Source organism: Mesoplodon mirus (assembly GCF_964341445.2).
Source record: "Mesoplodon mirus genome assembly, chromosome: 5".
Taxonomy (NCBI): Eukaryota; Metazoa; Chordata; class Mammalia; order Artiodactyla; family Ziphiidae; genus Mesoplodon; species Mesoplodon mirus.
In genome coordinates, this window is record NC_138980.1 from 150,376,309 (window position 1) to 150,399,422 (window position 23,114).

The following is a 23,114-nucleotide window of genomic DNA, read 5'->3' on the forward strand; positions in this document are numbered from 1 at the left end:
GTAGCAGCTCTAGGTTGGAAAACGATAGCTCCTAGAGCTAGAAAGGACCTTTCAGATGGATTATTTTATGACAACATATTTGGAAAAGCCAAAATGAACGCTCTAACTCCAAAAAATAAATAAGAACATTTCACCACTGCCTTTTCTCCTAAATTCAAACTTATCACTTGAAATCCATGCTGTGCATTGTTCTTATCTACATTTTCTTTGTTTCAGATACCTTGGCACGCTTAAAAGGCCATTGTCAACCAGGGCAAAAACAGTTGGGATCTGAATGCATTTGCATGTCTCCAGAAGAAGACTGTGGGTAAGAGATACTTTATGGACTCTGTTTAGAAATAGAAAACCAGTCTAGTGTAACCAACTTAATGGAGGAGCTGGGTTTCTTGAACCATGAACACAAAGCATATTAATTCTTCACATAACTGATACCCACTGTGCTCTGTTGAATTCCTCCTTCCTCACTTGGTAGCAAGCTTTCTTAATTGCCTCTCACCCTTGTCCACTAAGTTTGCATGGCTTTTGTTACTAAAACAGTCTCATTCTGTGGGCACGAGCTGCAACTATAAGTGCAGACACCAGAGATGGGCATGAAGCGCTAAGCCTGCTGCTGCAGCCACCAAGAATCCTATATGCAAGCACAGGTCACTATCCACACCTCCCGTCCTGGGATCCTGTGCAGCTCGCCACTGCCAGGGTCCCATGATCGAGGGACAACTTCTCTGGGAGAACACAAGGTGTGCCTCAGGCTGGTGCAACATCATGCCAGCCTCTGCCACCGCAGGATCGCCACTCATTCTGTACCCCTCCGTCACCCCAGCCTGAGTGAGCCAGAGCACCATAATCAGCCACTCCTTTAACCCCTTTCTGTCTGGGTGAAGAACAGATGCCAGAAGGCAACATATATGAAGAGGCAAGGCCAAATCCAAAGCTGAACCCCAGAAGCTGTGCAAACAAATGAGAGAAAGGGAAATTTCTCCCAGAAGCCTAAGGAGCAGCAGATTAAATCTTCACAATCAACTTGATGTACCCCACATCTGTGGAATACCTGAATAGACAAGGAATCATCCCAAAATTGAGGAGGTGGACTTTGGGACCAACTGGAGACTTGGGGATTGCTGTATGTGACTGATTTGTTTCTAATTTTTATGTTTATCTTAGTATAATTTTTAGTGCTTGTTATCATTGGTGGATTTGTTTATTGGTTTGGTTGCTCCCTTCTTTTTTATTTATTACTTTCCAAATTTTATTAATATTTTTTTATTTTAAAAACTTTTTTATTTTATTTTATTTTTTTCTTTGTTTCCTTTTTTTCTCCCTTTTCTTCTGAGCCATGTGGCTGACAGGGTCTTGCTGCTCAGGCCGGGGGTCAGGCCTGAGTCTCAGAGGTGGGAGAGCTGAGTTCAGGACGTTTGACCACCAGACACCTCCCAGCACCATGTAATATCAATAGGCAAGAGCTCTCCCAGAGATCTCCGCCTCAGTCCTAAGACCCAGCTCCACCCAATGGCCAGCAAGATCCAGTGCTGGACACCTCATGCCAAACAACTAGCAAGACAGGAACACAACCCTACCCATTAGCAAAGAGGCTGCCCAAAATCATACTAAGTTCACAGACACCCTAAAACACACTGCTGGAGGCAGCCCTGCCCACCAGAAAAACAAGATCCAGCCTCATCCACCAGAACACAGGCACCATTCCCCTACACCAGGAAGCCTACACAAGCCACTGAACCAACCTCACCCACTGGTGGCAGATACCAAAAAGAACGGGAACTACAAATCTGCAGCCTGGGAAAAGGAGACCCCAAACACAGTAAGTTAAACAAAATGAGAAGACAGAGAAATAAGCAGCAGATGAAGTAGCAAGGTAAAAACCCACTAGACCAAACAAATGAAAAGGACATAGACAGTATACCTGAAAAAGAATTCAGAGTAATAATATTAAAGATGATCCAAAATCTTGGAAATACAATGGAGAAAATACAAAACATTTAACAAGGCCCTAGGAAAATTAAAGAGCAAACAAGCAATGATGAACGACACAATAAATGAAATTTAAAATACTATAAAAGGAATCAATAGCAGAATAACTGAGATAGAAGAACGTATTAGTGACCTGGAAGATAAAATAGTGGAAATAACTACCACAGAGCAGAATAAAGAAAAAAAGAATGAAAAGAACTGAAGACAGTCTCAGAGACCTCTGGGACAACGTTAAATGCACTAACATTTGAATTATGTGTGTCCCAGAAGAAGAGAAAAAGAAAGGGTCTGAGAAAACATTTGAAGAGATTATAGTTGAAAACTTCCCTAACATGGCAAAAGAAATAAAGTCCAGGAAGCACAGAGAGTCCCATACAGGATAAATCCAAGGAGAAACATGCCAAGACACATATTAACAAACTATCAAATATTAAATACAAAGAAAAACTAATAAAAGCAGTAAGGGAAAAGCAACAAATAACATACAAGGGTATCCCCATAAGGTTAAGAGCTAAATTTTCAGCAGAAACTCTGCAAGCCAGAAGTGGCAGGACATATTTAAAGTGATAAAAGGGAAAAACCTACAACCAAGATTACTCTACTGAGCAAGGATCTCATTCAGATTCGATGGAGAAATTAAAACCTTTACCGACAAGCAAAAGCTAAGAGAATGCAGCACCACCAAACCAGCTTTACAACAAATGCTAAAGGAACTTCTCTGGGCAGGAGACACAGAAGAAGGAAAAGATCTACAATAACAAACTCCAAACAGTTAGGAAAATGATAATAGAAACATACATATTGATAACTACCTTAAATGTAAATGGATTAAATGCTCCAAACAAAAGAAATAGACTGGCTGAATGGATACAAAAACAAAACTCATATATATTCTGTCTACAAGAGACCCACTTCACACCTCGGGACACATACAGACAAAGTGAGGGGATGGAAAAAGATATTACACACAAATGGAAATCAAGAGAAAGCTGGAGTACCAATTCTCATATCAGAAAAAAACAGACTTTAAAATAAAGACTATTACAAGAGACAAAGAAGGACACTACATAATGATCAAGGGATCACTCCAAGAAGAAGATACAACAATTGTAAATATTTATGCACTCAACAGGGGAACACCTCAATACATAAGGAAAATGCTAACAGCCATAAAAGGGGAAATAGACAGTAACACAATCATGGTAGGGGACTTTAACATCCCACTTTCAGCAATGGACAGATGATCCAAAATGAAAATAAATAAGGAAACACGAGATTTAATTGACACATTAAACAAAATGGACTTAATTGATATTTATAGGATATTCTTTCCAATCACAATAGAATACACTTTCTTCTCAAGTGCTCATTCTCCAGGATAGACCATACCTTGGGTCACAAAACAAGCCTTGATAAATTTAAGAAAACTGAAATCATATCAAGTATCTTTTCCAACCACAATGTTATGAGACTAGATATCAATTACAGGAAAAAAAACTGTAAAAAATACAAACACATGGAACCTAGACAATACGTTACTAAAAAACCAAGAGATCACTGAAGAAATCAAAAAGGAAATTTAAAAAAACCTAGAAAGAAATGACACTTAAAACATGACAACCCAAAACCTATGGGATGCAGCAAAAGCAGTTCTAAGAGGGAAGTTTATAGCAATACAAGCCTACCTCAAGAAACAAGAAACATCTCAAATAAACAACATAACCTTACACCGAAAACAATTACAGAAAGAACAAAAAAAAACAGTTAACAGAAGGAAAGAAGTCATAAAGATGAAATAAATGAAATAGACATGAAGGAAACAATAGCAAAGATCAATAAAACTAAAAGCTGGTTATTTGAGAAGATAAACAAAAGTGATAAACCATTAGCCAGACTCATCAAGAAAAAAAGGGAGAAGACTCAAGTCAAAATACTTAGAAATGAAAAAGGAGAGGTAACAACTGACACTGCAGAAATACAAAGGATCATGAGAGATTATGACAAGCAGCTATATGCCAATAAAATGGACAACCTGGAAGAAATGGACAAATTCTTAGGAAAGTACAACATCCCAAAACTGAACAAGGATGAAATAGAAAATAAACAGACCAATCACAAGCACTGAAACTGAAACTGTGATTTAAAATCTTCCAACAAACAAAAGTCCAGGACCAGATGGCTTCACAGGCAAATTCTATCAAACATTTAGAGAAGAGCTAACACTTATCCTTCTCAAACTTGTCCAAAATATAGCAGAGGGAAGAACACTCCCAAATTCATTCTATGAGGTCACCATCACCCTGATACCAAAACCAGACAAAGATGTCACAAAATAAGAAAACTACAGGCCAATAACACTGATGAATATAGATGCAAAAATCCTCAGTGTAATACTAGCAAACAGAATCCAACAGCACATTAAAACGATCATACCCCATGATCAAGTGGGGTTTATCCCAGGAATGCAAGAATTCTTCAATATCGGCAAATCAGTCAATGTGATATACCATATTAACAAATTGAAAGATAAAAAGCACGTGATAATCTCAATAGATGCAGAAAAAGCTTTTGATAAAATTCAACACCCATTTATGATTAAAAAAAACCCTCCAGAAAGTAGGCATAGAGGGAACTTTCCTCAACATAATAAAGGTCATATATGACAAATCCATAGCCAATATCATTCTCAATCATGAAAAACTGAAACCATTTCCTCTAAGATCAGGAAAAAGTCAAGGTTGCTCACTCTCACCACTATTATTCAACAAAGTTTTGGAAGTTTTAGCCAGAGTAATCAGAGAAGAAAAAGAAGTAAAGGGAATCCAAATGGGAAAAGAAGAAGCAAAATTGTCACTGTTTGCAGATGAAATGATACTATACTTAGAGAATGCTAAAGATGCTACCAGAAACCTACTAGAGCTAATCAATGAATTTGGTAAAGTAGCAGGATACAAAATTAATGCACAGAAATCTCTGGCATTCCTATACACTAATGATGAAAAATCTGAAAGAGAAATTAAGGAAACACTCCCATTTACCATTGCAACAAAAAGAATAAAATACGTAGGAATAATCCTACCTAAGGAGACAAAACACCTGTATGCAGAAAACTATAAGACACTGATGAAAGAAATTAAAGATGATACAAACATATGGAGAGATATACTATGTTCTTGGATTAGAAGAATCAATATTGTGAAAATGACTATACGACCCAAAGCAATCTACAGGTTCAATGCAATCCCTATCAAACTACCAATGGCATTTTTCACAGAACTAGAAAAAAAAATTTCACAATTTGTAGGAAAACACAAAAGACCTCGAATAGACAAAGCAAACTTGAGAAAGAAAAATGGAGCTGGGAGAATCAGACTCCCTGACTTCAGATTATACTACAAAGCTACAGTAATCAAGACAGTATAGTACTGGCACAAAAACAGAAATATAGATCAATGGAACAGGATAGAAAGCCCAGAGGTAAACTGATGCACATATGGTCACCTTATATTTGGTAAAGGAGGAAAGAATATACAATGGAGAAAGACAGCCTCTTCAATAACTGGTGCTGGGAAAATTGGACAGCTACATGTAAAAGAATGAAATTAGAACACTCCCTAACACCATACACAAAAATAAACTCAAAAAGGATTAAAGACCTAAATGTAAGGCCAGACACTGTAAAACTCTTGGAGGAAAACATAGGCAGAACACTCTATGACATAAATCGCAGCAAGATCCTTTTTGACCCACCTCCTAGAGAAATGGAAATAAAAACAAAAGTAAACAAATCGGTCCTAATGAAACTTCAAAGCTTTTGCACAGCAAAGGAAACTATAAACAAGGTGAAAAGACAACCGTCAGAATGGGAGAAAATATTTGCAAATGAAGCAACTGACAAAGGATTAATCTCCAAAATTTACAAGCAGCTCATGCAGCTCAATATATATATATAAAAAAAAACCCAATCCAAAAATGGGCAGAAGACCTAAATAGACATTTCTCCAAAGAAGATATACAGATTGCCAACAAGCACATGAAAGGATGCTCAACATCACTGATCATCAGAGAAATGCAAATCAAAACTATAATGAGGCCTTACCTCACACAGGTCAGAATGGTCATCATCAAGAAATTTACAAACAACAAATCCTGGAGAGGGTCTGGAGAAAAGGGAGCCCTCTTGCACTGTTGGTGGGAATGTAAATTGATACAGCCACTATGGAGAACAGTATAGAGGGTCCTAAAAAACTAAAATAGAACTACCATATGACCCAGCAATCCCACTAGTGAGCATATACCCTGAGAAAACCATAATTCAAAAAGAGTCATGTACCACAATGTTCATTGCAACTCTATTTACAATAGCCAGGAAAAGGAAGCAACCTAAGTGTCCATCAACAGATGAATGGATAAAGAAGATATGGCACATATATACAATGGAATATTACTCAGCCATAAAAAGAAATGAAATTGAGTTTTTTGTAGTGAGGTGGATGGACCTAGAGTCTGTCATACAAAGTTAAGTAAGTCAGAAAGAGAAAAATACCACATGCTGACACATATATACGGAATCTAAAAAAAATTTTTTTTAAAGGTTCTGAAGAACCTAGGGACAGAGCAGGAATAAAGATTCAGACGTAGAGAATGTACTTGAGGACACGTGGAGGGGGAAGGTTAAGCTGGGACGAAGTGAGAGAGTGGCATGGACATAGATACACTACCAAATGTAAAATAGATAGCTAGTGGGAAGCAGCCGCATAGCCCAGGGAGATCAGCTCTGTGCTTTGTGACCATCTAGAAGGATGGGGTAGGGAGGGTGGGAGGGAGAGGCAAGAGAGAGGGGGTACAGGGGTATATGTATACGTATAGCTGATTCACTTTGTTATATGGCAGAAACTAACACAACATTGTAATGCTATTATATTCCAATAAAGATGTTTTTTAAAAAAATAGTCTCATTCTGATGATAAAAACTCATTCCTGTCCAGTTTAAAATCAAACTCATGTATATCAAAGCCTTTCTTTTCCCCCTAAATATAGGGCAAGTTTGTGCCTCCAAAAGCTTGGAGTAGAGAAAGAGGTGTGAGCATGGACTTCACACACACACACACATGCGCACACACATCCCTTTGTGAGATTAGTCTTTCATGTGGTGGCAGAGAGCTTGATGAAAAATGATATATCCTTATATGGCTGCCACGACTCTCTGATGTTATAACTGCCTTTTTTTACATGAACTAACCCTGGCATGTCGAGGGTGCTTATTAATTTAAGGGCTACTTTCAGGGAAATTTAATCTGAAATAACATTAGCTTAAGGTAAAGTTTTGTTTCTCTATCTCACAAAATAAATGCAGCGGAAGGCAGTCTAGGGATGGTCTGGTGATTCTCTCATTTCAGATAGGACTGCTGCTCCTTCCTGCTTTCTGTTCTGCCATTCATCTTTTTTAAATCTAATATTCATAATTTATTTTTCCTTGAAGTATAACTGATACTTTACTTATTTATTTCTTTTTATCAAAGTAAATTTTCTCTTTTGACATTCTTAAATTTATTTCATGATCCAAGACTTCCCTGCTGGAGTACAAAGGAAGGAAGACCAGAAATGGACACAGTCTCTCTTTTTAAGGAGAGTTCCTGGGAAAATTATCATGGTGTCCATCTCATTACCCTTCTCTTATTCACATGGCCCGGTGGACCTGCAAGGGAGGCTATGAAATGCAGTTTTTTGGCTGGAAGCAAAAGCTTTTTTGAATAAAATTAGAGTTACATGACTGAGGGAGAGAATGAATGATGGAGTAGGAAGCCAACAGACTGTGCCCAGCTGCGATATTTCACGTTTTTTTGCTTTGAAATATATATTTTAAACAACACAGACTGTTCTAAGACAATTTTCATCTTTAAAACTGTGTGTCCATAATTGTTACTTTTAAATTTTTCTTCTATTTCTTTGCATCAACTTTTTTTTTTCACTTTTAACACTGATTCGCTCCCACATTCCTCTGAGCTACAAGTGAACAAACACTTGTAGGGACACATTAATTTGTTTGTTTATTTATTTATGAGAACACTACAGGGTCTTTTTCTGTAACATTCCACTGGTAGAATTCAACCCAAAGATGGCTCTATCTAACCTCCTCAGTATTAACCACAAGTGGTCCACTTTGTATGAGCTTCTTGCAGCTGGGATCCCCTCACCCAGCAAATGGCCTTCTAAGGAGTACTTAAAATGTTCCCATTGTCCATTTAACCCAGAGGAAACTTCTATCTTTATCTTTGCAATACCCAACCATGAGAATACAGACTGTCCTCTGGAACTGTCTGAATTTCAGTTCAGTCCTACCTCTTTAGCCCCTTTCTATACTCCTCAGTCCTCTTTTTATATGGCATTGAGGATGTTTGTGAGAATGGCTGACCCCACAGCTTAAGTTCTCAGAAAGTGGCCTTTTGTTCTCAGCTATGGGCTTCAGTTCCTGGAAACAATTTTACATACTGGTGCACTGATTGTTAACTCTAAAGTTGACATTAGAGAAGAAACTCATATTTGGAGTAATCAAGGCGTTCTTGTCCTCTCAGTAAGAGAAGGACTATGGCTAAACTTTTGTTAGCAGGACCCATCCATTTACTCAGATTTAGCAAGTTACCCAGGGATTAATTGACTTAAAAGCTCATGCTCTTAACCACAATACAAATACACTTACAAAGCTATATAATTATATATAATATATAATTATATATATATAATTATACATATAATATATATATAATTATATATAATATATATAATTATATGTATAATTATATATAAGACTCTTGTATTACAATTAATAAGTGTTAAAAAGTGTTCAGAGGAGGTACAGTCTACCATCGGCTAGGTCGATCAGGATTAGCTTCAAAATGTAGCCAGGAAATGATCTGGATGCCAATAGGCAGAGAGGAGAGACAATATGACATTGATTGAGTAGGGCTTGGCATGGTAGCAAAGGAACAATAATCTTATTAGTTTAGAAAGTTGTCAATTTTTCAGATGATAAAGAGGGATTAAGGAGGATGGGAAAATGATTCTAGAAAGAAAAGTTGATTGGATCAAAATATGGAAGATTTTGATCATCAGAATTTAATAATTCAGACTTTAATTTGAAGGCAATTGGGAGTAGTACCATGCTTAAAATGAAATTTTAGAAAGAGGAATCCCAGTTCATGCCAGATAAAATGAGAGCCTGAAAGGAGAGAAATTGGGGGAAAGAATAGCTAAGTGGTAAGTTAACATATGTGTTGGCTACATGCCATCTCTTCTTTTCTAGTCTTCATATATAAATGCTTGCTTTCCTCTCTTGGACAGCTTTTATTCAGAAGATATCTGTGTGCTTGATACACGCTCCAGTCATCACTTTACTTCAACCACTTGTAAGTTTTTGGCCGAGAAATGTTTAAACAATCAGCAACTCCATTTTCTACATATTGGTTCATGCCAAGATGGTCCACAGCTAGAATGGGGCCTTGAAAGGACAAAACTTTCATCCAGTAGCACAAAGAAAGAATCCTGTGGCTATGACACCTGCTATGACTGGGAAAAATGTTCAGGTAAGCTCCAGCAGTGACCCATACTGGAAAAGCTCTCACTTAACCTTCATCTCAGCTAGTATATCTTACTTGCATTTATACATTCTTTCTTTAAAATAACCTTTCCTTAATCAAAAATAATTCTTTTCATTGTAAAAAAAATTTATGAATTGATTGAAATAGAAGGGAAAAGTAGAACCCAGCCCACCCACAAGTTTGGTGTAAATCTCTCCTATCTTTTTCTGCACATACATAATCAGTCCCACCCTTAGACCCCAGTAAGAAGAACACCCATCCTGATCTATGCTTTAGGTACACTTCTTCCCCATCCCCAGTTTTGGAGGGCCTTTATCAAAATTGTCTAAGTTTCCTCTGGCAATTGGAACCAGCTGGGGCCAGCGTAGGTACAGTGCCCTGAGCCTGGACATGGATACCAATTACCAGAAGCATCTGTCTCAAATTTTTTGAAGTCCTCTTGCAGTGCCTGGAATCACTTCAGGCTGACAGGGTTATATAGGCAGGATGTCTTGAGCCCACACACAGTCCCTCATGGGCCCAGGCCCTGTTTCTTCCTTGTGGGACATTCTCCTACTCTCTCCTGCTTCTCTCCCCCATGAGGCATGGGGTCAACCAGATGTTCCAAGGAGCTCTGGGACTCCACCTGTAGAGTCATCCCTCACTCACAGCTAGACCTCGTTCCCAGAGAGAATTCTGGTGAGCCACTGGCCAGCAAGGTAGTCTTTCTCCAAATTGCTTGAGATCAGACAGCTAAGATGGTGTGACACTAATTTGAAGTGACTTTAATCATTTATATAAAGAGGCACCCCATTAAAAAAATGTCCCTGGGCCTCCCTGGTGGCGCAGTGGTTGGGAGTCCGCCTGCCGGTGCAGGGGATACGGGTTCGTGCCCCGGTCTGGGAGGATTCCATATGCCGCGGGGCGGCTGGGCCCGTGGGCCATGGCCGCTGGGCCTGTGCGTCCGGAGCCTGTGCTCCACAGCGGGAGAGGCCACGGCGGTGGGAGGCCCGCATACAGCAAAAAAAAAAAAAAAAAAAAAAAAATGTCCCTGAGGCCTCACACACCTCAGGGGTGGCATTGATTATATTACAAGTTTTTTTAAAAATAGGATCATCTACTACATCTTATTTTATATATTGCTATTTTTCACTAAATATATCATGAAACTATTCCCATGTCATAATGTTATTCTGCCACAAAATTTTCTTTTATTTAATTAATTTTAATTATTTTTTTATACAGCAGGTTCTTATTAGTTATCCATTTCATACATATTAGTGTATATAAGTCAATCCCAATCTCCAAATTCATCACACCACCACAACCACCCCCCACCGCTTTCCCCCCTTGGTGTCCATATGTTTGCTCTCTACTTCTGTGTCTCAATTTCTGCCCTGCAAACTGGTTCATCTGTACCATTTTTGTAGGTTCCACATATATGCGTTAATATATGATTTTGTTTTTCTCTTTCTGACTTACTTCACTCTGTATGACAGTCTCTAGATTCATCCATGTCTCTACAAATGACCCAGTTTCGTTCCTTTTTATGGCTGAGTAATATTCCATTGTATATATGTACCACTTGTCTTTATCAATTCATCTGGCGATGGGCATTTAGGTTGCTTCCATGACCTGGCTATTGTAAATAGTGCTGCAATGAACATTGGTGTGCATGTGTCTTTTTGAATTATGGTTTTCTCTGCATATATGACCAGTAGTGGGATTGCTGGGTCATATGGTAATTCTGTTTTTAGTTTTTTAAGGAACCTCCATACTGTTCTCCATAGTGGTTGTATCAATTTACATTCCCACCAACAGTGAAAGAGAGTTCCCTTTTCTCCAAACCATCTCCAGCATTTGTTGTTTGTAGATTTTCTGATGATGCACATTCTAACTGGTGTGAGGTGACACCTCATTGTAGTTTTGATTTGAAATTCTCTACTAATTAGTGATGCTGAGCAGCTTTTCATGTGCTTATTGGCCATCTGTATGTCTTCTTTGGAGAAATGTCTATTTAGGTCTTCTGCTCATTTTTGGATTGTGTTATTTGTTTTTTTTTAATATTGAGCTGAATGAGCTGTTTATATATTTTAGAGATTAATCCTTTGTCCATTGACTCACTGGCAAATATTTTCTCCCATTCTGAGGGTAGTCTTTTCATCTTGTTTGTACTTTGCTTTGCAAAAGCTTTTAAGTTTCATTAGGTCCCATTTGCTTATTTTTGTTTTTATTTCCATTACTCTACGAGGTGGATCAAAAAAGATCTTGCTGTGATTTATGTCAAAGAGTGTTCTGCCTATGTATTCTTCTAAGAGTTTTATACTGTCTGGTCCTACATATAGGTCTCTGATCTATTTAGTGTTTATTTTTGTTTATGGTGTTAGGGAGTGCTCTAATTTCATTCTTTTATATGTAAAGAAAGCTGGAGTAGTGCTACTCCTATCAGATAAAATAGACTTTAAAATAAAGAATGTTACAAGAGACAAGGAAGGACACTACATAATGATCAAGGGATCAATTCAAGAAGAAGATATAACAGTTATATATGCACCCAACACAGGAGCATTTCAATACATAAGGCAACTGCTAACAGCTGTAAAAGAGGAAATCAACAGTAACACAATAATAGTTAGGGACTTTAACACCTCATATGCACCAATGGACAGATCATCCAAAATGAAAATAAAAAAGGAAACAGAAGCTTTAAATGACACAATAGACCAGATAGATTTAATTGATATTTATAGGACATTCCATCCAAAAACCACAGATTACACTTTCTTCTCAAGTGCGCACAGAACGTTCTCCAGGATAGATCACATGTTGGGTCACAAATCAAGCCTCAGTAAATTTAAGAAAAATGAACCCATATCAGGCATCTTTTCTGACCACAATGCTATGAGATTAGAAATGAATTACAGGGGAAAAAACGTAAAAAACACAAACACATGGAGGCTAAACACTAAGTTACTAAGTAACCAAGAGATCACCGAAGAAATCAAAGAAGAAATAAAAAAATACCTAGAGACAAATGACAATGAAAACACGATGATCCAAAACCTATGGGATGAAGCAAAAGCAGTTCTAAGAGGGAAGTTTATAACTATACAAGCCTACCTCAAGAAACAAGAAAAATCTCAAATAAACAATCTAACCTTACACCTAAAGGAACCAGAGAAAGAAGAACAAACAAAACCCAAAGTTAGCAGAAGGAAAGAAAGCATAAAGATCAGAGCAGAAATAAATGAAATAGAAACAAAGAAAACAATAGCAAAGGTCAATAAAACTAAAAGCTGTGTCTTTGAGAAGATAAACAAAATAGATAGACCATTAGCCAGACTCATCTAGATAAAGAGAGAGAGGACTCAAATCAATAAAATTTGAAATGACAAAGGATAGTTACAACAGACACCACATAAATAAAAAGCATCCTAAGAGACTACTACAAGCAACTCTATGACAATAAAATGGACAACCTGGAAGAAATGGACAAATTCTTAGAAAGCAATAACCTTTGAAGACTTAACCAGGAAGAAACGGAAAATATGAACAGACTAATCACAAGTAATGAAATTGAAACTGTGATTAAAAATCTTGCAATAAACAAAAGTCCAGTACCAGACTGCTTTACAGGTGAATTCTATCAAACATTTAGAGAAGTGCTAACACCCATCCTTCTCAAACTCTTCCAATAAATTGTAGAGGAAGGAACACTCTCAAACTCATTCTATGAGGTGACAATCACCCTGATACCAAAAGCAGACAAAGATACTACAAAAAAAGAAAATTACAGACCAATGTCACTGATGAATATAGATGTAAAAATCTTCAACAAAACACTAGCAAACAGAATCCAACAACACATTAAAAGGATCATAGACCATGATCAAGTAGGATTTATCACAGGGATGCAAGGATTCTTCAATATATGCAAATCAATCAATGTGACACACCATATTAACAAACTGAAGAATAAAAACCATATGATCATCTCAATAGATGCAGAAAAAGCTTTTGACAAAATTCAACACCCATTTATGACAAAAACGCTCCAGAAAGTGGGCATAGAGGGAATCTACCTCAATGTAATAAAGGCCATATATGACAAACCCATAGCAGCCGTCATTCTCAATGGTAAAAAACTGAAAGCATTTCCTCCAAGATCAGGAACAAGACAAGGATGTCCACTCTCACCACTATTATTCAACATAGGTTTGGAAGTCCTAGCCTCGTCAATCAGAGAAGAAAAAGAAATAAAAGGAATACAAATTGGAAAAGAAGAAGTAAAACTGTCACTGTTTGCAGGTGACATGATACATAGAGAATGCTAAAGATGCCACCAGAAAACTACTAGAGCTAATCAATGAATTTGGTAAAGTTGCAGGATACAAAATTAATGCACAGAAATCTCTTGCATCCCTATACACTAATGATGAAAAATCTTAGAGAGAAATTAAGGAAACACTCCCATTTATCATTGCAACAAAAAGAATAGAATACCTAGGAATAAACCTAGCTAAGGAGACAAAAGGCCTGTATGCAGAAAACTATAAGACACTGATGAAAGAAATTAATAATGATACCAACAGATGGAGAGGTATACCATGTTCTTGGATTGGAAGAATCAATATTGTGAAAATAACTCTACTACCCATAGCAATCTACACATTCAGTTCAATCCCTATCAAATTACCAATGGCATTTTTTATGGAACTAGAACAAAAAATCTTAAAATTTGTATGGACACACAAAAGACCCCGAATAGCCAAAGCAGTCTTGAGGGGAAAAAACAGCTGGAGGAATCAGACTCCCTGACTTCAGAGTATACTACAAAGCTACAGTAATCAACAATATGGTACTGGCACAAAAACAGAAACATAGATCAATGGAAAAAGATAGGAAGCCCAGAGGTAAACCCATGCACCTATGGTCAACTAATCTATGACAATGGATGCAAGGATATACAATGGAGAAAAGACAGTCTCTTCAATAAGTGGTGCTGGGGAAACTGGATGGCTACATACAAAAGAATGAAATTAGAACATTCCCTAACACCATACACAAAAATACAGTCACAATGGATTAGAGACCTAAATGTAAGACCGAACACTATAAAACTCTTAGAGGAAAACATAGGAAGAACACTCTTTGACATAAATCATAGCAAGATCTTTTTTAATCCACCTCCTAGAGTGATGGAAATAGAAACAAAAATAAACAAATGGGCCCTAATGAAACTTAAAGGCTTTTGCACAGCAAAGGAAACCATAAACAAGACAAAGGGACAACCCTCAGAATGGGAGAAAATATTTGCAAATGAATCAACGGACAAAGGATTAATCTCCAAAATACATAAACAGCTCATGCAGCTCTATATTAAAAAAATAAACAACCCAATCCAAAAATAGGCAGAAGACCTAAATAGACATTTCTCCAAAGAAGACATACAGATGGCCAAGAAGCACATGAAAAGCTGCTTATCATCACTATTTATTAGAGAAATGCAAATCAAAACTACAGTGAGGTATCACCTCACACCGGTTAGAATGGGCTTCATCAGAAAATCTACAAACAACAAATGCTGGAGAGAGTGTGGAGAAAAGGGAACCCTTTTGCACTGTTGGTGGGAATGTAAATTGATACAGCCACTATGCAGAACAGTATGGAGGTTCCTTAAAAAACTAAAAATAGAATTACCATATGATCCAGCAATCCCACTACTGGGCATATAACCAGAGAAAACCACAATTCAAAAAGACACATGCACACCAATGGTCATTGAAGCACTATTTACAGTAACCCAGTCATGGAAACAACCTAAATGCCCATCAACAGACGAATGGATAAAGAAGATGTGGTACATATATACAATGGAATATTACTCAGCCATAAAAAGGAACAAAATTGGGTCATTTTTTGATACGTGGATGGATCTAGAGACTGTCATATAGAGTGAAGTAAGTCAGAAAGCAAAAATCAAATATTGTATATTAATGCATATATGTGGAACCTAGAAAAATGGTACAGATGAACCGATTTGCAAGGCAGAAATAGAGACACAGATGTAGAGAACAAACATATGGACACGAAGGGCAGAAAGCCGCGGGGGGGTGGGGGGGTGGTGTGATGAACTGGGTGATTGGGATTGACATGTATACACTGATGTGTATAAAATTGATGACTTATAAGAACCTACTATATAAAAAAATAGAGAAAACCTATTTATTAGGTTTATAGACATGTGTGCAATTTAAAAAAAAAAAACTACTGTTACCTTGAGAAAAAAAAAACAACATAAGAATCCTTACCAGTACTGGTCAAGTTAGCAGAATGTCTTGGGGTAGTCATACTAAAACATGAACATTTCTTAATAAGAGATTTAAGTCATTTAAAATATCCTTTGGGGCTTTCCTGGTGGCACAGTGGTTGACAGTCCACCTGCCGATGCAGGAGACACGGGTTCGTGTCCTGGTCCAGGAAGATACCACGTGCCGTGGAGCGGCTAGGCCCGTGAGCCATGGCCGCTGAGCCTGTGCGTCCGGAGCCTGTGCTCCACAACGGGAGAGGCCACAACAGTGAGAGGCCCGCGTACCGCAATCAATCAATCAATCAATCAATAAAATATCCTTTGATCCTACACACAGTTAGAAAACTGAAAGCCTTTTTCCCCCTAAAGATATGGTCTGCCTCTGCCAGCCTTCTTAGTTGGTGAGCAAAAGTCAGTGTCACAGAATTTCTGTTCCTGTAGCACTACAGAACAGAGTCAATGTACAAACCACAGCATTTATAAATAGAGGAAACTAAAGATGTATTTTATACCCAAACCACTCATGGCAAATTGGGATATTACTAATTTTGAGTTGAATTGAATGTCACCTTGATTAAGTTGTGTTCTTGATTACATTGTGTACTACTTTGTTACTCTTTTCCTTCTCTATAAAGAAAGAAATGAGAAAATGTTTAAAATGGAACTCTAAAGTAACATGAAGTTCACTTTGCAAAACTTAGAATACAGAAGCCTTCCTAAGGAGCCTACTTTTATAGCTATGAAATGATTTATCTAAATTTCAAAAATATCCAGCATCAACCAACAGGAGGGAAAATGTATTCAATAAACATCCATTTAGTATCCAATATGCCAAAGTCACTGTACATAATAAGGTGAGAGGTGTGATGAAAAAGGAGCTTTGTACCCTCAAATTGTTCAGTTTGGGGAGTTAATTTTCACAGTTTTTCAAATGATTACATGAATAACTTTAATACAAGACAGTATGTGACAAGAGCAGTAAGAGAGATAAATACCTTCTGGCCAGGAAGGGTTTCATAAGGATGGAAACATGAATTAGTGGAGGTGGCAGGAAGGGCCTTTTCATGCTAATAATCTGAAAATCATCTTGCTAAGAGTATTTAAGCTATAACCATACTACAAGAGTGGTGACCGTGGCCTTTCCAGAAGCCTGGGGAACTGACATCCTCTCTAGAGGTAGAACAGTCTCCTGTCCTTCACCAAACACTATAGTTTCCAACAACAAGCAAGACTCTCCCCAACTAGAATTATCTAGCTGATTGGCAAATGTGTAAAGGGGAAATTCACGCCTTTTCATGAACTATTTCCTACTGAGGCCAGGAAGCTTATACATTTAATGATCATCTCCCCATTCCCTTTCCCTATTTTCTCCCATCAGTTGAGACACATGGGAAAGAACTGATACCTGCCCCAAAGAGGCTACAGCCTGATTCTCAGGCTGACTCAGATATTTTGGCAACATATATTATCACAGATCCACCAAATACATTTCTTTTTGAATACTTATACCTGCACCCTCAAATTCAGAATTAAAATCAATTGATGAAGCAGAATTAATTGAGCACCTTGTTAACAACTGAATAGGATAAACAGATGGAGGAACCATAGTTACTGCTCTCTAACAAAGCACTTATAACTGTCTTGGGAGAAAGACATATGAAAAGCTAACTAACAAGAAAGTATAAAAAAATCAGAGGTAGTGCTGACAAATTTACACCATTAAGGTTTATTTAAAGGAAACATCAGTGGGGGTACGTGGCTATAAAATGCTTCATGAAGGAGGAGAGGCTTGTACACAGCGGACATGTGGGGAACTGAATACAGCACATCAGTCCGGCAAAGGAAGGGGCTAGTGTGGGCAAAGCACACAACCTGGAACACCTTCAGGGTCTTGCTTGGGAAAGAGAGAGGAAGTCACTCTACCTGGGATGGAGAAAGCAGAAAAGATAATGTTGCGAAGGGATGTTGAGACCATCTGTGGAGGACCTTGAACTTTGACTAAAACATACGTGTGTATAAATGAGCCTATATCCATTTACTTAAAACTGGTATAATATGCTTGGCTTTGGTAACTTTACCCCTAAATGATCATTTTAAAACTCTTTCATGAACACAAGATTTATATGAATTATGAAGTGTTGGGGTGGTTTTAAAACCAGGCCTTATAAAAGTATCATCTAATTTAACTGCTTATTAAAAATCCAGATCTCTAGTCATAACCCAGGAATATTCTAGAAAGAAATTTAAAATATGACACAGAGTTATGTTAAAAGAGTTCAGGCTTGTGAGTCATTCATGATTTAAAATATGCCTCTATCACTTACTAATTGTGGGACCATAGGCGTATCACTTAACCTCTCTGAGCTGAGTTTCTTCATCTGTAGAATTAGTATAATGCCATATAGTTCATATGTTTATTGTGAGAATTAAATAAAATAAAGCACACAAAGCACTTGGCATAGTGTGTGGTTTCATGGTGCAGGCTCAATAAATGATACCCTATATAAGTGTTCCCAGGTGGTGCCAATGAGAAAAGAACATGAAGGACAGACTGAAGACATTGTGGAAATGGATTGATTGGATGTGGGCAGTGAGTGAGAGGGAGGTGTCAGAGGTAGCCCAGCTTTTGCATCTTACTGACTTACCAGTGCCCTCTCCTCTCTTATACCCAGATCACTCCATTCAGCCACAGTTGGGTCATTGCCTTTGTTCTAGCATTCTCACTCATTGCCAACAAAGTGCTCACTGCTCTGGGGACAAGTTAGGTAAAATCAAGCCCTAAAGCACTGTGGTGAGTCACACTGTCTCTCTCATTGCAGCTGCCACCTCCAAGTGTGTCTGCCTATTGCCCTCCCAGTGCTTCAAGAGTGGAAACGAGCTCTTCTGCGTCAAAATGGGATCATCAATGAGCGGGAGAACAGTGAACATCTGTGAAGTAGGAGCTGTCAGGTGTGCCAACAGGAAAGTGGAAATACTGCATCCTGGGAGGTGTTAGACCTAACACAGTTACTGATAAACAGATTTACTGCCCCAAAATAATCCCTACAAAAGGACACTCTTGAACCAACAGCAGACTGTCATATCCAGGAGTTACCAACATAAATCCTTTTGTGTTTGTTTCACATTATTGTTCTCCCTGCCTCCCGTGTCTTCTCCCCTGTCCAGTTCCCATCCATGATGTTCTGTAGCACACCCCTAGGTAATAACTTCCACATCAATCTAATAAATTCTTCTGTTCATGTTGCACTAAAATGATGGGACTTCTGAGGACCTTATGAAGCCTGTGGTATTAAGCATCCTGACAAGTAGAAATCAGAACAAAAACTGTAATTTTCTTCAATGAATCAATAAGCATAGAAATCTACAACAACTTGTAGAACACATTCTTGAAACCCAACCTTCATGCATTCACTCAACAAATAATTGTGAATGTCTACAATGTTCCCAGTACTGTTTAAGGTGCTGGGGAATCAGCAGTGACTAAAACATACAAAAGCCCTTGCCTTCATAAAGCTCATATTCATGTAGAGGAAGACATACAGAACATAAAATAAGCAAATAAAATATATAGTATGTTTGATGGTAACAATTGCTATGGAGAAGATAATGCAGGGAAAGGTAAGTCCCATCCTTAATCCTCGTCTTACACGAGGAAATATTCTATAGTTAAAAAGTATCACAGAAAAGATGATTGGACTCAAGTGGAAGTTGTCTTGCTTAAAGTAGTTAATAAACTTCTGGAGTTTTCTCCTTAGGAAACTCTCTTTGCCTCAGCTAAAGCACATCAGAAAGTTTTTAAGTTAAAGTATGTGATGGATGGAAAATCATAAGAGAATTTCAAAGGAATAATTTTTAAGGTAAGGCATATCTTTCGTATTAGGCCATACCAAGTAGACACCCACTTCTTAGAGTATCATTTTGAATTGGGGAAGAGAAACATCTTTGGAACAGCAGTTCTCAAACATAAGTGTGCATTGGAATCGCTTGGAGCACTTGTTAATATAGATGCCTGAGACTTAGCCCCAGTTTCTGGTTCAATAGTTCTGGGGTGGGGCCTCAGAATCTGTATTTCTAGCAACTTTCCACATGGGACTGCTCATGATGATCAGGGGTGTCGCGTTGTGAGAACACTTAGCCTAGAAATTGAGTCATCAAACAGCTAATACAACTACTAAAATAATGATCTCAAAACTTTAGCCAGCCAATCTCCAAGCAGGTAAGTGGAAGCAGATTCCCTTCCTCTAAAACTCACTGGGATGCCTAGTTAATGGAAGGGGTCTATGAGTCACAGCCATCTGGCTGCACCCTCTTTAGACCTTATACATTAAATCTCACTCTTCCATCTCATTAATCATAAGATCTTAGCAAAAATATAAAACATCTTGGAATATCAAAGGCTAAGTATGAGGAAGGGAAAAACCAAGAAAGAGAAAACACATTTTCCTGGTGTAACGGCAATTGAGTGGGAATCAGTCTTTGCCCAGGAGTCAGTGATGCATCTTTTCTCCAGTCATGCCACCCTACACCTTTCTCACTACAAAAATGATGCAGGCCACTCTTGTAAGCTTCGCGCCCTCAGCACTCCCAAGACGCCAAAGTGAGGGCAAAGTTTAGGCATGAAATATTCCCACATTCAAAGGAGAACCACCACCAACTGAGTCAAGACACTTTGCTCAGGACTGACGACTCTCACTAGCTCCACATGTTTCCGGGCTATACAGCAGGACTAGGGGTGGGAGGGAAGCCATAGGGATCTGCAGGCGCAGGAAGGTAGTGCTCATAGTAAGAGTCCTGTTATCTCCCTCAAGTCCTTTTCTTCTCCTTGGTGAGGAGGAGGAGGATGCTGTAAGTATCCACTGAAGCCAGGCAACCAAAGCCTTGAAAGAATCATTTGTTAGGGCACCTACATCCAGGATATACAGTGCTGCCCTCGGTGGCTGGAGGCTGTGGAACCTTAGAGCTGCCACTGGTGAGCAGGTTGCTGGAGGAGTTTCTGGGAGGCATGGATTCTCACTGGGAGAGTTCTCTCTTACAGGAGCACAAGACCACTTCCTGCCTAGGGCATGCTGAAGGCAGGATGCTGACAGAGTGGTCTGCAACGTTTCCAGGGTGACAAGGGAGTGCTGTGGCATGACGGAAAAAGATGGGTGCAGCCCTTTCTCCATCTCAGTCCCAAGGTGTACGGAAAGACTGAAGAACTTTGGTGGTTCCCATGGCTCCCTAGGAAGGAGCAGAGAGAAGAGGAAAAGCAGGCGCTCTGAGGCCACCCTGCATCTTGGACATGAACCTATGGAAAGCACCAAATGGAGACTCAGCTGCCTCTCTCACAGGAAGTTCTGGGGGACAGTGTTGGTAGGAGAAAAGCAAACACCACCCCATGGAAACACAGGGGCCACCAATAACATAGAACCAGATTCACTGAGAACAAGACCAAAAGGGACACCCCATCACTGACTCCTGCCATCTCTCTGAGTCCACTTCCTTCCAACACCAGACCCAGCAGATGCAGGGGACAAGGTGTCCTAGAATGAGACATGCCTCTCCATCACTTCTATGAGGGGTAGGAAATTTGCAAGAACAATCCTCATCCCTTCCCTACCCCAAGTCCTCTGACCCAGAAGCCTGGCTGACACTGGAGGTGGGGAAAGAGATGAGATGTAAATTGAATATAAGATTAGAGACTTAAACTGGACTGACTTTTAAAAATAGTGACTAACCAGCAATCCATGTGATCTGTCTCAGCCTTAATTGAGGCAAGAGAAGACAGGGATTTGGCAGAACCTAGAGAAAACCATGACTATTATTAGCTTGCTGGGGCTACCATAACAAAGTACCACAACCTGCATGGCTTAAAATAACAGAAACATATTGTCTCACAGTTCTGGAGGCCAGAAATCTGAAATCAAACTGTCCACCAGGCCACGTTCCTTCTGAAGACTCTAGGAGAGGATTCTTCCCTGCCTCTTCTGGCTTTTCGTGTTTGCCAGAAATCCTTGCCATTCCTTGGTTTGTAGATGCATCACTCCAGTCTTTGCCTCCATCACCTCATGGTCACCTTCATTGCCTTCCTTCTGTGTATGTCTGTCTGCCCAAATGTGCATTATCTTATGAGGAGAGCAGCCTTGTTGGATTAGGGTCCACTCTAATGACCTCATTGTAATTAGATTACATCTGCAAAGACCCTATTTCTAAATAGGTTTACATTCGCAGGTACCAGGGGTTGGACTTCAATTTATCTTTTACTGCAGACACAATTCAACTCACAGCACTGTGATTGGGGAAAAAATGTTTCCTGTTTATACCCCATAATATAATCAAAGGTTTATACCAGCTATTGCATTCATATTGTTTGATTAAAATCAGTCAAGCTTGCTTGTTTGCTTTAAAGTATTTTATTCTTTAACTTGTAGCAATCTTCCCTTTTAATGGTCATTGGTTAGTCTTTTTTACCACTTTAGTTACCTTTGTTTCAAAGGATTTTTTGAGTGCAGGAATCCATTAAAGTTTGCATTAGGCTAATTTACATACCATTTACCAGTTGAATTTTTCACACTTTGACATTAATATTTTTTTAACATCTTTATTGGAGTATAATTGCTTTACAACCTTGTGTTAGTTTTTGCTGTATAACAAAGTAAATCAGCTATATGACATTAATATTAACATAGCAATTTAGTACAATAAGTGTTAAGAGCTAGTGATAAAATTGTCATCATGAAGCAGAGAGCAAAACTGAAACATATTAAATACCTGGAATTTGGACCTAGAATCTCCTGCACTGTCCTAGAAGATTAAACAAATTCTAGATCAAAGGTAAAACCTTCATCCTCTTAGGCTATTAGAGATGACTGCTAAGCTTTGGTGCCTGTAGCTTAAATAACTGGAAACCAACTCAGGTCCTTTTTTTTAATATGGATTTTAATTTTTGTTGATTCTGCAAGATATTGACAAAATAAATGAGACCCCAGTTTAAAGAACTTTATAAATAGATGATATATATATCTCAGATGTCCTAGAAACACAGAGTTCTAAGACTGTGCTTTTTTCCAGTCCTCTGGTGGGGGGATATTCAAGTTTAAATGATGATTTCTTTTTTTTGGCGGTCTTCAGTAAAGCTCACTAAATTTTAGACTAAATTGTTACTCTTTCTACAAAAGCCTGCAACTCCCACAACCAACATTCCTTAGAGTTAAAGACTGAGATCTTCTGTTGTTTCCAGAAGAGCACCCACAAGCTAAAAA

The 23,114-nt window shown here is 38.5% G+C and overlaps 1 protein-coding gene across 3 annotated transcripts in view; it reads left to right on the top strand.

Annotated features, from left to right (window-relative positions):
• Positions 1-19,220, top strand: part of C6 (complement C6) — an 86,152-nt gene extending 66,932 nt beyond the window's left edge. For 2 of the 3 annotated variants that reach the window (XM_082622351.1, XM_082622352.1), the window contains 3 exons: positions 217-307; positions 9,328-9,569; positions 18,693-19,219. In XM_082622351.1, the coding sequence (XP_082478477.1) occupies positions 217-307; positions 9,328-9,569; positions 18,693-18,868 (509 nt within the window). In that variant the 3' untranslated portion in view covers positions 18,869-19,219. Of the gene's footprint in view, positions 1-216; positions 308-9,327; positions 9,570-18,692 lie in introns of all 3 variants that reach the window. The other variant, XM_082622353.1, reaches the window with a different exon arrangement.
• The last annotated feature ends 3,894 nt before the right edge of the window (positions 19,221-23,114 follow it).